At 45.0% G+C, this 15,563-nt stretch overlaps 1 protein-coding gene across 1 annotated transcript in view; it reads left to right on the top strand.

Moving 5' to 3' along the window:
• Nucleotides 1–15,563, top strand: part of LOC144495233 (ADAMTS-like protein 1) — a 425,167-nt gene that overhangs the window by 74,446 nt on the left and 335,158 nt on the right. The window contains exons 3-4 of the mRNA XM_078215301.1: nt 4,649–4,885; nt 6,942–7,068. Coding sequence (XP_078071427.1) covers nt 4,649–4,885; nt 6,942–7,068 — 364 coding nt within the window. The remainder of the gene's footprint in view (nt 1–4,648; nt 4,886–6,941; nt 7,069–15,563) is intronic.

The following is a 15,563-nucleotide window of genomic DNA, read 5'->3' as shown; positions in this document are numbered from 1 at the left end:
CGTTTGTCAAGTTTCCCCTTTCGGGATTAGGTTTTGCACGGCACTGACCACCCGGCGGATTGTAACAAGCACAGTTAGATATTCAGTTGCCTTAGTTTCATGTGTTGTAACTCTAATTAATCAAATAAATAGAGACTCTTTTTCAGGCAAGGGGATATAGTCTTAAATCAGATCCAGGCCATTCTGGAGTAGGTAATGAAAATGTAGAACCCCCCCACCCCCACAAAAACATTAGATACTAGATCTATCAATTTTAAATTTAAGACTGATAGATTTTAGCTGACGAAACATATTAAGGAACATTAGCTAAGGTTGGTGAATAGAGCTTAAAATACAGATCAGCCATGACTTCACTGAACGGTGGAACAGGTTTGAGGGATTCAGTGGCCTCCTGCTGTTCCTATACTTCTCTTATGGCTCATTCATGACCATGGGTGATACAGTGGCACAGTGGTTAGCACTGCTGCCTCACAGTGCTAGGGACCCAGATTTGATTCCTGCCTTGGGTCACTGTCTGTGCGGGGGTTTGCACATTCTGCCTGTGTCTGCGTGGGTTTCCTCCGGGTGCTCTGGTTTCCTCCCACAGTCCAAAGATGTGCAGGTTAGGTGGATTGGCCATGCTAAATTAACCCTAGTTTCGAGGGGAATGGAAGAGTAAATATATGGGGTTAAGGGGATAGGGTGGAGTTGTTGGTGCACACCCGATGGACCTCCTCCTGTACTGTAGGGATTCTATAATTCTAATTTGGACACCCCTGGCAAATAACAGACTTGTTGGTTCAGATATTCAGTTAGAGTCTGCCATGTAGAGTTAATTTACTAACCCTAATGATTCCAACATTTCATCAACATTTGCATTGTCTGGAATTACTTCATTGAAGATAAGCAAGGCTTCTTTGCAATCATCCCAAGGATGGTCGTTAAAATGCTGAAGTTTTTGTCTTCACTTCTGTGCTGTATTGTTTGCCTCATTTTTACTCTAATCCTATGTTGAGGGCAGTGGATAATACTTCTGCATAGATCCATTGAGAAGTGGCCATTCCTTTGTGCCACCCTGAGTAATGCAGGTTGGAGGAGTTTCAAACACGGAGGCCCTCAGAGGTGCAGCATTCACACTTTTCTCAACGTGTATAAATCCACATTTTACAGCTCAGTAGCCAGATTGGAAAAATCCGGGACAGTTTTCCCTCTTTTAGCCCATGGCCAGTGAGGCCGAATGTAGAACATTGACTGCCTGAACAGCAGAGGTCAGCAATAGAACCACAAATAAGAACATAAGAAATAGGAGCAGGAGTAGGCCATCTAGCCCCTCGAGCCTGCCCCGCCATTCAATAAGATCATGGCTGATCTGACGTGGATCAGTACCACTTACCCGCCTGATCCCCATAACCCTTAATTCCCTTACCGATCAGGAATCCATCCATCCGCGCTTTAAACATATTCAGCGAGGTAGCCTCCACCACCTCAGTGGGCAGAGAATTCCAGAGATTCACCACCCTCTGGGAGAAGAAGTTCCTCCTCAACTCTGTCTTAAACCGACCCCCCTTTATTTTGAGGCTGTGTCCTCTAGTTTTAACTTCCTTACTAAGTGGAAAGAATCTCTCCGCCTCCACCCTATCCAGCCCCCGCATTATCTTATAAGTCTCCATAAGATCCCCCCTCATCCTTCTAAACTCCAACGAGTACAAACCCAATCTCCTCAGCCTCTCCTCATAATCCAAACCCCTCATCTCCGGTATCAACCTGGTGAACCGTCTCTGCACTCCCTCCAATGCCAATATATCCTTCCTCATATAAGGGGACCAATACTGCACACACTATTCCAGCTGCGGCCTCACCAATGCCCTGTACAGGTGCATCAAGACATCCCTGCTTTTATATTCTATCCCCCTCGCAATATAGGCCAACATCCCATTTGCCTTCTTGATCACCTGTTGTACCTGCAGACTGGGCTTTTGCGTCTCATGCACAAGGACCCCCAGGTCCCTTTGCACGGTAGCATGATTTAATTTGTTTCCATTGAGATAGTAATCCCATTTGTTATTATTTCCTCCAAAGTGTATAACCTCGCATTTATCAACGTTATACTCCATTTGCCATATCCTCGCCCACTCACTCAGCCTGTCCAAATCTCTCTGCAGATCTTCTCCGTCCTCCACACGATTCACTTTTCCACTTATCTTTGTGTCGTCTGCAAACTTCGTTACCCTACACTCCGTCCCCTCCTCCAGATCATCTATATAAATGGTAAACAGTTGCGGCCCGAGTACCGATCCCTGCGGCACGCCACCCGATCCCTGCGACCCGCCACCCGATCCCTGCGACCCGCCACCCGATCCCTGCGACCCGCCACTACATCAGCTCCAAACATCTGGGCATCACAATTACCCACTGGTCTTCTGGGGGTCACCCTAAAATAATTCTCTTCCGATAAAGTTACAAATGCTGCAGTGCAATAGTTTGTGTAGCGCCTTCTGGAATGCAGTCTTTTCGCCTTGGTCACCATGGTAACCACAGTCATGGATATTCAAAGCAGGTTGTTTCAGAGACTAAACCTTCCTGAAAACTCCCCAATGTAGTGACACCACCCCTTTAAATATAAATAGCTGTAAGGCAACCAAGACTTGTTGATTTACATTAAGTCCAGATGGAAGCTCTGATTTCTATTTTAAAAGTTCTGGAGTTGGTGCTCCTTTATCTTGTAGCCGTTGCATAGCCTCAGCACAGCAGAAACCTCTGCTCCTAGTTAATCAGCGTTTGATACTGGCAGGGTTCAAATGGTGATCGTCATGTTGAATTTACTGTAATAGTTGATATTAAAATAATTATTTCCAAATGCCAATGAAACATGGCAATTTAAAGTAAACACCTTGAACCATGAATTTAGCAGGATTCGCAATGGTTGCCAAGTACCAATCATGCAAATATAAAACTCTTGCCAGAAACTGTATTGACCATTTTATGGAATCGTTATAAAATTAAACTGAACTGTGGCCATTACACAATATTGTGAAATTGCTTTAACATTTGAATTGTGAAATGAAATGTTAAAACCCATGTAATTTGATGTGCACAGATTATATATTTATCCAGTTTCATTGTACTGAGTATTTATATTTATATTTCATATCACCATTAATTTGTTAATATATATGTGCTGAGTTTGCCTCTGCAGTTGGAATGAGATTCATACCTGTATAAACAATAGACTTGATGATGAATTCAATGTTTAGTCACACTGAAGATTACTTCATGTTCCTAATCATGATCATATTCCTGGTGGAATGGGGTCACCTGTGCTTTCTGTCACCTTGCTCTGTGGTGGTCTTTATCTTTATCATGGAGGGTATTCTCGATAATGTCACAGCAGATTCACTCCTTGGCATTGGTGTCAGGATTTGCCAGATGTTTGTAGTAACAATATCTGCTGGTGCAGTAACTCAGCCACACAAGACTATGGTCATATATCCTCCAGCTCCAGTGACGGCTGAAGGAAACATTACTGACATTCACTAACCATTTACTGATCCATCTCTCGGCTAGAAATAGAAGGTAATCCCCTTTCTGTGATTAGAAATAGTGTAAACTAATTAACAAAATAATCATTCTTGGTGACACAACATTAGCACTGCTGCCTCACAGTGCCAAGGACCCGGCTTTAATTCCTGCCTCAGGTCACTGTCTGTGTGGAGTTTGCACATTCTCCCCGTGTCTGCGTGGGTTTCCTCCGAGTGCTCAGGTTTCCTCCCACACTCCAAAGATGTGTGGGTTAGGTTGATTGGCCATGCTAAATTGCCCCTTAGTGTTAGGGGGATTAGCAGGGTAAATACGTGGGGTTACAGGGATAGGGCCTGGGTGGGATTGTTGGCAGTGCAGTTTCGATGGGCCGAATGGTCTCTTTCTGCACTGTAGGGATTCTATGATTCTAACAGTGTGTAGGTGACAATTAACATCTTCCATCAGCTAGATCCGCGGTGGCTTCAATCAGATCCCACTTCAGTTTCTGCTAGATCCGCAGTGGCTTCAATCAGATCCCACTTCAGTTTCTGCTAGATCCGCAGTGGCTTTAATCAGATCCCACTTCAGTTTCTGCTAGATCCGCAGTGGCTTTAATCAGATCCCACTTCAGTTTCTGCTAGATCCGCAGTGGCTTCAATCAGATCCCACTTCAGTTTCTGCTAGATCCGCAGTGGCTTTAATCAGATCCCACTTCAGTTTCTGCTAGATCCGCGGTGGCTTCAATCAGATCCCACTTCAGTTTCTGCTGGTGTTTATTTGTTTACCTCGACAATATTTTGCTCTTTGTACAGAAATTAAAATGTTGTGAAAAATCTTTCTTTTAATTTCTCGTGAAAATAAACAGCAGATAATGCAGGAAATGATTCACATTGCTAATAGCCAATGATACTTGTTCAGCCATTTATAAAGAACTTCTCCATTTACTTTAAAGGGTTCAGTGACATTTATGATTTCTGTCAGTTAATCCAATTTGTAGTTACATGCACAGAGTTCAGTTAAGAGATTAAATCAACACATTTAGAATTATTCTCTTCCTGGTTTTCTGTCAGTTGATCACTTTTCAGTGAAATTAAATTTCATAGCTTCATCCAAATTAGTCCCTTTACTTTTCATTTCTCCTTCTCTCTAGGACTGCCCACCTGAAGCTGGTGACTTCCGTGCTCAGCAATGTTCTGCTCACAATGATGTCAAGTACCAAGGGCAGTACTATGAATGGCTCCCTATTTATAATGACCCTGACAAGCCCTGTGCACTCAAGTGCCTGGCAAAGGATACAGCGTTAGTTGTGGAACTGGCACCTAAAGTACTTGATGGTACACGGTGTTACACAGAAACTCTGCACATGTGCATCAGTGGAAACTGCCAAGTAAGTAATTAGCGCACTGTACTGCCAATAGGATTATGATGAATAATTGTTCATAGTATTTAATGAAATGTTGTGAACTCAATTATTTGATTTTGTCACCTTCCAGGACCCCCTCAGCTTCTCAGATAGAGAACCACCTATTCACTCACAGATACACTCACAGATACACACAACTCTTGATATCATCCACATGCACACACCTCGGGTGAATATCTATGTGGAGCTTGCATGTTCTCCCCGTGTCTGCTTGGGTTTCCTCTGGGTGCTCCAGTTTCCTCCTACAATCTGAAAGACGTGCAGGTTAGGTGGATTGGCCATGCTAAATTGACCCTTAGTGTCAGGGGGACTAGCAAGGCAAATATGTGGGGTTATGGGGATAGGACCTGGGTGGGATTGTTGTCGTTGCAGGCTCGATGGGGCAAATGGCCTCCTTCTACACTATGAATCGAAGACATGTTGCATGGAAATATTCAGCTCTGATTATTAGTATATCATTCCTCAAGTATGAAGCTGGGAAGGTACCCGGTCTATTGCAAAGTTTCTGCGATCCGTTTCTGATGTTTACTATCATTTTTAGTTTTTTCAGTAATTGCCATATTCACTTCCCATTCCCTTAAAATATGAAGATATTGAAATCCTTAAATCCAATTCAAATCTAATAGTAGAGTTAATAGTTTGAGTTACTGTTTGATTGAGATTTTGATTCAAATTTCAATCTAACTGATTATATCTTTAATGTTCTTTGTTCTTTGATAGACCCTATTGGTCCATTTACCGCGCCCGTTCTCTTCCTCTGTCCCCTGTCCTTTCTCACAGTGTCCTTTGAACATTCACTTACTTTCCAATCCTTCCACAGATTTTGTTGACATTATTTAAAGAAATTTAGAAGTAAAAATGAGAATGCTTTGATTAGAAAAGGGCAATTGACTAATTTACCCCAAAAACCTGGTACCGAGTTCAGGCACCGAGTTAATGTCCAGCGCACATATTCATTGGATTCTTACACTGTCACTTTTACTAATAACTGCCTAGCTCATTATTTATTCTCAATGCCAAGTAATTAAAGTGCTCCTGGTTACTTATTATTTTCCTGTTTTGTACATGACATAAATAATCGGAGCTGGAGTTGACCATTCAGCCCCTTGAGCCTGCTTTCCATTCAATAAGATCAAGCTTGATTGTATTGTACCTCTACTCTGCACTGCAGCCTGTCTCCCCTATCCCTTGACTCTCTTGTCAACCAGAAATCTGCCTAATTCAGCCTTGAATATATTCAATGACCCGCCCCTGCTCTGGGGAAGAGAATTCCACAGACCAGTGACCCTCTGAGAGGGGACGTTTCTCTGCAATTCTGCTGCAAATGGGAGACACATTATTTTAAATCTGTGCCCCTAATTCCAGATTCCCCTATTAGGAATAACCTCCTCTCAGTATCTGTCAAGCCTTCTCAGAATCTTAAGTGTTTCAGTAAGATCAACTCTCATTCTTCTAAACCCCAATGAGTGCTGGCCCAACCTATTCAACCTTTCCTCATCCCAGCAATCAAATAGTGAACTTTCTTTATCATACCTCCAATGCAAATATACCCTTCCTGAAGTATAGGATGACCAAAACTGCAGACAGTATTCCAGATCTAGTCTCACCAATGGCCTGTGCAGTTGTAGCAAGACCTTTCTACGTTTATACTTCATAGCCTTTGCAATAAAGGCCGACATTGCATTTGCCCTTTTAATTCCTTGCTGTACCTGAGTGCTGACATTTTGTGATTCGTGTACACGGACACTCAGCTTCCTCTGTAGTCTGTCCATTTAAATAATATGCTGCTTTTTTATTCTTCCTACCAAAGTGGACAAGTTCACATTTTCCCACATTTATGCACCATAAAGTTAACTAGTTTATCCATTTGGGGGAATGTCTAGCCGTTAGTCTAGAATGTGCACATATTGCTGGGATGTCATGTTGGCTGATGTAACTGTAAATGTGACTGCATTTTGCAGTGCAGATGGAAGATATCAAAGCGTACTAACACTTCCCGACGCAATGTTGTTCTTGGCAGGTTGTTGGCTGTGACCACCAGCTGCGAAGCAGTGCCAAGGAAGATAACTGTGGAGTCTGCAGTGGGAACGGTTCCACATGTAGACTTGTACGAGGACAACACAAATCTCAAAGATCACAAAACAAATGTAAGCATTGCTGGAAAATTATCTTCCTGAATGCTCGGAATAAATAATATCTGTTGACTGGACTTGCAATGGATTCAGCTAGTTAGAGCTCGGATAGACAGCTGGGGAAGGATCGGATTGGAGCCGAGGGTGAAATCTTACCAAGAATTGGCAGAGTGTTGGTTCTGGCAGGAAACATGCTGGTTTTCTCTCAAGATTTTGCCACATTCTGTCACAGTAAACAGCTGGGTCTGTTTCACACTGTCATGTGGGGGGGTTGGGAGGGAGGGGGGGGGGCGGGGGCATGAGGCCTCCGCACACCGGCAAAGCCTCACTGCACTGAGATTGGGGTGCCACGCCTTTGCGAACAGCCATCACTGACATTTCCAGCTCCTGTGTCTGCTCCTGCCTGCCACCACATATAAGTGAATCCCCCCTCCCCCGCAGGGCTCCCACTGGGGTCCACCCATAGAACATAGAACATAGAACATAGAACATTACAGCGCAGAACAGGCCCTTCGGCCCACGATGTTGCACCGACCAGTTAAAAAAAACAAAAACTGTGACCCTCCAACCTAAACCAATTTCTTTTCGTCCATGAACCTATCTACGGATCTCTTAAACGCCCCCAAACTAGGCGCATTTACTACTGATGCTGGCAGGGCATTCCAATCCCTCACCACCCTCTGGGTAAAGAACCTACCCCTGACACCCATGGCACTGCCTCCTGGCACAGGTTATATATTTACATCCCTAGGGGATTCCCATGACAGGTTCCTGTCTGGATGGACCTGTTGTAAACCACACCAATGACACCAGGTCAGCACGGTTTGGAAATCTGCCTCAGACTCCACATACGGCGAGAGGGTCTTTAATTATATGCTAATGTAAGGAAATGTATTTAAATCAGATTTATGCCTGTTGTGGGCATGGACTTGATTACATCGCTGGTGAGATTCGTGACTTTTGGGTTTTGCCTGATCTTGAGGCCCAGCCGCTATTCTCACAGATGGTGAGTGCGGGTTCAAGGTTGCCCCCCTAGTCTTTATAAATTTGCAAGCTTTTACTACAGTGACAGGTTTTATATACTGGCCAGAATTCTCTGTCCTTGTCGGTGGCTTAGATTCTCTGCTCCTGCTGTTGTGATTGGAGATTTGGCAGAGTGCCAAACTCTCCATTCTCATTGGCAGCGGTGGTAGGGTGTTTGAGACGAGAGAATTCCGGTATTTGTCCACCTCAAACCCAACAATCCTTCTTTCAGCCGGAGATCAGTTGATTCCCTAATTAATACACATCACCTGAATACAATTTACCCGAATCTACAATTCACACAGCTTTCGAGATTATCAAAATAAGAGGGGGCAGATTTAGGACTGAGTTGAGGAGGAACTTCTTCACACAAAGGGGCTGTGAATCTGTGGAATTCCCTGCCCAGTGAAGCAGTTGAGGCTACCTCATTGAATGTTTTTAAGGCAAGGATAGATAAATTTTTGAACAGTAAAGGAATCAATGGTTATGGTGAGCGAGCGGGAAAGTGGAGCTGAGTCCATGAAAAGATCAGCCATGATCTTATGGAATGGTGGAGCGGGCTCGAGGGGCCAGATGGCCTACTCCTGCTCCTAGTTATTATGTTCTTATCATAGACTGTTCAGAAAAAAACCTCAGCAGAGGGAAGTACCTTGTTCATCAGATCCATGGTAACAGCAAGAAAGAGATCTTCTGAAAGGACTGCATATGCTTCGTAGACTATGAATAGGTGTTTGAGCCAATAGACATGTTGTTGAAATGTGACATTGACAGTAAAGATGTGAGAGTTATCTAGAGCCTATATTGGGACCAATATTGGGACCAATTAGTGAGCATCAGATTAGAAGATGAACAACCGGACTTGTTTCAAGTGAAGAGGGGAGTACCCCAAGCCTGTGTACCATCAACAAAATTACTCAGAGAATAAACATATTTCCAGGGGTAAACATTCGAGGGAAGAAAATAATCATCTTGTGAGACGCTGATGACACAGCACTACATGCAAAATCAGAAGAGACCCTAGAAAATATTGTAGATCAAGTAATATCCCAAAGTTTAGAATATGAACTGCGTATGAACAAGATAAAATCATTGGTGGTTAGGAGGAATACATTAGAAGATTGAAGAGGATGGTGTCACACTGGGAACAAGTAGATAAGTTTGTCGATTTAGGACAAATGATAACAGAAGATGGGAGATGTGATGATGAAGCCAAAAGAAGGTTCGAGAAAGCAGCAAGTAATTTTATAAAGATGAAGGATATGTTAAAAACAAGAAAACTCAAGCCTGTAAGCAGCAACAGACTCAGAGCTGCTCCATTCTATCCACATTTCTGTCTGGCTGGACAATAAATAGAGATCTGTGGAAGAAAACAGAATCCTTTGAAATGTGGATGCTGAGATATGCTGGAAATTCCATAAACAGACCGCAAGACAAATGAAGAGGTGTTTGAAATAGCAAAATCAAAAAGAACTCTAAAGTGTGACATCCAGAACAGAAAATGTCAGTATTTTGACCATTTGATCAGAGCTGTAAAGTTACCAAGATCTATTCTGGAAGGAAAAGTAGAAGGAGACAGAAAGAGAGGTCGACTTGGTGTAGTTGGATGATGGACATCACAGAGTGGCTGCAGATGAGCTACAGAGGATAATGCGAGACAGATGAGTGTGACATACCATTGACAGCAGATTTCCTGGCAGCAGCAGCAGCAGAAAGAGTCCTAGTGAAGCCTCATGATAGGTTCCATACAGTGTATAGCATGTAAATGGGCATGGAAGTGTCATAGCTTGGCATGGGGTATGAGGGGCCAAGGGGGTGGGTGGAGTTCCACAGCTTGGCATAGGGGGCATAAGCAACCAAGGAAGGTAGATGGGGGATATAGTTTGGCATAAGGGGTCATGTGGGGGGGTGGGGGAGGGGAGATGGGAGACATAAGTTGGCATAGTGAACATGGATGCTTGGGCGGATGAACACGTGGCTGAGGAACTGGTGTAGGGGGCAGGGTTTCCAATTCTTGGATCATTGGGACCTCTTCTGGGGCAGGTGGGACCTGTACAAGAGAGATAGGTTACACCTAAACTACAAGGGGACCAATATACTTGCAGGGAGGTTTGCTCGTGTTATTGGGGAGCGTTTAAACTAGATTTGCAGGGGGATGAGAACCAGAGTGTCAGAGCAGATAGTGGAGCGGGGGTAAAAAGACAGGTGAGTTAAAGCAAAATCACAAATGGAAGGGTAGAGTGTGGTGGAAATAATCTTTTGAGGTGTGTCTATTTCAATGCAAGGAGAATTGTGGGGAAGGCAGATGAGCTGAAGGCGTGGATAGACACATGGAAATATGACATTATAGCCATTAGTGAAACTTGGCTACAGAAGGGGCAGGACTGGCAGCTCAATGTTCCAGGGTTCCAATGTTTCAGGCGAGATAGAGGCAGAGGGATAAAAGGTGGGGGGATGGCATTGTTGGTCAGGGAAAATGTTACAGCGGTACTCAGGCAGGATAGATTAGGGAGCTTGTCTACAGAGGCCCTATGGGTGGAGCTGAGAAACAGGAAAGGTATGACCACATTAATGGGGTTGTATTAAAGACCACCCAATAGTCAGCGAGAATTAGAGGAGCAAATCAGCAGAGATAGCTGACAACTGCAAGAAACACAAAGTTGTGATAGTAGGGGATTTTAATTTTCCACATATAGATTGGGACCCGCATACTGTTAAGGGTTTAGACGGGGTAGAGTTTGTAAAATGTGTTCAGGAGAATTTTCTACATCAGTATATAGAGGTGCCAACTAGAGAGGATGCGATATTGGATCTCCTATTGGGAAGTGAGTTGGGGCAGGTGATGGGAACACTTTGGATCCAGTGATCATAATGCCATTAGTTTCAATCTGATCATGGATAAGGATAGATCTGGTCCTCGGGTTGAAGTTCTGAACTGGAAAAGGGCCACATTTGATGAAATGAGAAGGGATCTGGGAAGTGTGGATTGGCACAGGCTGTTCTTTGGTAAGGATGTAAATGGAAAGTGGGAGGCCTTCAAAGGAGAAATTTTGAGAGTGCAGAGTTTGTATGTTCCTGTCAGGATTAAAGGAAAAGTAAATAGGAATAAGGAACCTTGGTCCTCGAGGGAGATTGTAACACTGATTAAGAGGAAGAGAGAGTTGTATGACATGTACAGGCAGCAAGGAACAGATCAGATGCTCGAGGAGTATAAAAAGTGCAAGAAGCTACTGAAGAGGGAAATCAGGAGGGCTAAAAGAAGACATGAGGTTGCTTTGGCAGACAGAGTGAAGGAAAATCCAAAGAGCTTCTATAGGTATGTTAGGAGCAAAAGGATAGTGAGGGATAAAATTGGCCCTCTTGAAGACCAGAGTGGTAGACTGTGTATGGAACCAAAAGAGATGAGGGAGATACTAAATGGTTTTTTTGCATCCGTATTTACTGAGGAAATGGGCATGCAGTCTATGGAAATAGGGCAAACAGGTAGGGAGGTCATGGAACCTTTACAGATTAAAGGGGAGGAGGTGCTTGCTGTCTTGAGGCAAATCAGCACATTACTGATAATGTGACATAAATCCAACATCCCGGTTTAGGCCGTCCTCATGTGTGCGGAACTTGGCTATCAGATTCTGCTCAGCGACTCTGTGCTGTCGTGTGTCGTGAAGGCCGCCTTGGAGAACGCTTACCTGAAGATCCAAGGCTGAATGCCCGTGACTGCTGAAGTGCTCTCCCACAGGAAGAGAACAGTCTTGCCTGGTGATTGTCGAGCGGTGTTCATTCATCCGTTGTCGTAGCGTCTGCATGGTTTCCCCAATGTACCATGTCTCGGGACATCCTTTCCTGCAGCGTATCAGGTAGACAACGTTGGCCGATTTGCAAGAGTAGGTACCGTGTACCTGGTAGATGGTGTTCTCACGTGAGATGATGGCATCCGTGTCGATGATCCGGCACGTCTTGCAGAGGTTGCTGTGGCAGGGTTGTGTGGTTTCGTGGTGATGGCCTAAACCGGGATGTTGGATTTATGTCACATTATCAGTAACCCCCATAGCTTTACCCCTGGTCTTGCAGAATCTCACTAGCTGTTCTGTCTGGAGACAATACACATCTCTTTAACCTGTGTTGAATGATCCCTCCAACCACATTGTCTGTACCTTTAAGACCTGGCTGGCTGTAGAGATTCCCATTCTAATTAGTATTCTGTAACTTGATTTCTGTGTCTGTGCACTGTTTGAGAGCAGATATCCACTCCATCTGACGAAGGAGCAGTGCTCCGAAAGATTATGGTGTTTGCTACGAAATAAACCTATTGGACTTTAACCTGGTGTTGTGAGACTTCTTACTGAGTTGCAATAAGAGCAGAGTTGTTGTGACGGGAGACTTTAATTTCCCAAACATAGATTGGAATATCCCTAGGGTAAGGGGATTGGATGGGGAGGAGTTCGTTAGGTGTGTTCAGGAGGGTTTCCTGACACAGCATGTGGACAAGCCTACAAGAGGAGAGGCTGTACTTGATCTGATACTGACCAATGAACCTGGACAGGTGTCAGATCTCTCAGTGGGAGAGCATCTTGGGGATAGCGATCGTAACTCTATCTCCTTTATGCTTGCATTGGAAAAAGAGAGGATCAGGCAAGCTAGGAAAGTGTTTATATGGAGTAAGGGGAAATATGAAGACATAAGGCAGCAAATTAGAGGAGTAAATTGGAAGGAGGTATTCTCGGGGAAATGTACTGAAGAGAGGTGGCAGTTTTTCAAGGAATGTCTGCCTAGTGTTCGACAGGACAATGTTCCGAGCAGACAGGGAGGTGTTGGTCGGTTAAAGGAACCGTGGTGCACGAAAGCTGTGCGGGACCTAGTCGAGAAGAAAAGGAAAGCGTACAAAAGGTTCAGAGAGCTTGGCGAAGATAGGGATCTAGATGAGTATACGGCTTGTAGGAAGGGACTAAAGAAGGAAATTAGGAGAGCCAGAAGGGGTCACGAGAAGGCCTTGGCAAGTAGAATTAAGGAAAACCCTAAGGCATTCTCTAAATATGTGAAGAGTAAAAGGATGAGACGTGAAGGAATAGGGCCTATAAAAGGTGAAGGCGGGAAAATCTGTACGGAACCAGTAGAAATGGCAGAGGTGCTCAATGAGTATTTTGCCTCGGTTTTCACAGAGGAGAAGGACATGGGTGGATGCACTGCGGACTTGCGGTGGACTGAAAAGATTGAGTATGTGGACTTTAACAAAGAGGTTGTGCTGGAATCTTTAAATGGCATCAAGATAGATAAGTCGCCGGGTCCGGATGGGTTGTACCCCAGGTTACTGTGGGAGGTGAGGGAAGAGATTGCAGAGCCTCTGGCGATGATCTTTGCATCATCGATGGAGACGGGAGAGGTGCCGGAGGATTGGACGATTGCGGATGTGGTTCCTATTTTCAAGAAGGGGAATAGGGATAGCCCAGGTAATTACCGACCGGTGAGTCTAACCTCAGTGATTGATAAGCTGATGGAGAAGATCCTGAGGGACAAGATTTATGAGCATTTAGAGAGGTTTAGTATGCTCAAGAAAACTCAGCATGGCTTTGTCAAAGGCAGATCGTGCCTTACGAGCCTGGTGGAGTTCTTCGAAAATGTGACTAAACACATTTACGAAGGGAAAGCGGTAGATGTGGTTTATATGGATTTTAGCAAGGCGTTCGATAAGGTCCCCCATGCAAGGCTTCTAGAAAAAGTGAGAGGGCATGGGATCCAAGGGGCTGCTGCCCTGGGGATCCAGAACTGGCTGTCCCAAAGGAGGCAGACAGTGTGTATAGATGGGTCTTTTTCTAAATGGAGGTCGGTCACCAGGGATCTGTTCTGGGACCCTTGCTGTTTGTCATTTTCATAAATGACCTGGATGAGGATGTGGAGGGATGGGTTGGTAAGTTTGCCGACGACACGAAGGTTAGTGGGGTTGTGGATAGTCTGGAGGGATGTCAGAAGTTACAGAGGGACATAGATAGGATGCAAGACTGGGTGGAGAAGTGGCAGATGGACTTCAACCCAGATAAATGCATAGTGGTCCATTTTGGCAGGTCAAATGGGATGAAGGAGTACAATATAAAGGGAAAGACTCTTAGTACTGTGGAGGATCAGAAGGACTTGGGGTCCAGGTCCATAGGACTCTAAAATCGACCCCGCAGGTGGAGGAGGTGGTTAAGAAGGCGTATGGTGTGCTGGCCTTTATCAATCAAGGGATTGAGTTTAGGAGTCCGGGGATAATGATGTAGCTATATAAGACCCTCGTCAGACCCCACTTGGAGTACTGTGCTCAGTTCTGGTCGCCTCATTACAGGAAGGATGTGGAAAAGACTGAAAGGGTGCAGAGGAGATTTACAAGGATGTTGCCTGGATTGCGTGGCATGCCTCATGAGGATAGGCTGAGGGAGCTCGATCTTTTCTCCTTGGAGAGACGTAGGATGTGGGGAGACCTAATAGAGGTATATAAGATGTTGAGAGGCATAGATCGGGTGGACTCTCAGAGGCTTTTTCCCAGGGTGGAAATGGCTGCTACGAGAGGACACAGGTTTAAAGTGCTGGGGGGTAGGTACAGGGGAAATGTTAGGGGGAAGTTTTTCACACAGAGGGTGGTGGGCGAGTGGAATCGGCTGCCGTCAGTGCTGGTGGAGGCAAACTCAATAGGGTCTTTTAAGAGACTCCTGGATGAGTACATGGGACTTAATAGGATGGAGGGTTATAGGTAGGTCTGAAATGTAGGGATATGTTCGGCACAACTTGTGGGGCCGAAGGGCCTGTTTTGTGCTGTAGTTTTCTATGTTCTATGACTTCTTACTGTGCTTACCCCAGTCCAACGCCGGCATCTCCACATCATTATTGCAACTCTCCAGAATCTATTTCCCTATCTGCTCCTCCACCTCCCTGTCACTATTGGGCGGCCTATAGAAAACTCCCAGCAAAGTGATCAACCCCTTCCCACTCCGAACTTCCACCCACAGAGACTCTGTAGACAATCCCTCCACAGCATACACCTTCTCTACAGCTGTGACACTATCCCTGATCAGCAGTGCCACTCCACCCCCTCTCTTGCCTCCCTCCCTGTCCTTCCTTTAACATCTGAATCCTGGCACCTGTAGTATCCAGTCCTGTCCCTGAGACATCCAAGTCTCCGTAATGGCCACCACATCACACTTCCATGCATCGATCCACGCTCTGAGCTCATCCCCTTTATTCACTATACTCCTGCCATTAAAGTCTCACATCTCAATCCTTTGGTCTGAGCTCTCCCCTTCTCTATCCCCCGTCCATCCTCCCTCTTGCACCGTCTATAACCCTTCTCTGTTTGCGAGCTAACTTCCTCACTCCCAGTCACCTCGTCTCGATCCCCTCCCCCCAACCTATCTAGTTTAAACTCTCCCCAGCAGCCTTAGCCAACCTTCCCGCCAGGATATTGGTCCCCCTGGGATTCAAGTGCCACCCGTTTTTTGTGTACAGGTCACACCTGTCCCCAG

The sequence above is a fragment of the Mustelus asterias genome, chromosome 6 (genome assembly GCF_964213995.1).
Source record: "Mustelus asterias chromosome 6, sMusAst1.hap1.1, whole genome shotgun sequence".
NCBI classification, from domain to species: Eukaryota; Metazoa; Chordata; class Chondrichthyes; order Carcharhiniformes; family Triakidae; genus Mustelus; species Mustelus asterias.
The sequence above is the reverse complement of the archived record's forward strand: the minus strand, read 5'-3'. Positions and strand labels throughout refer to the sequence as shown.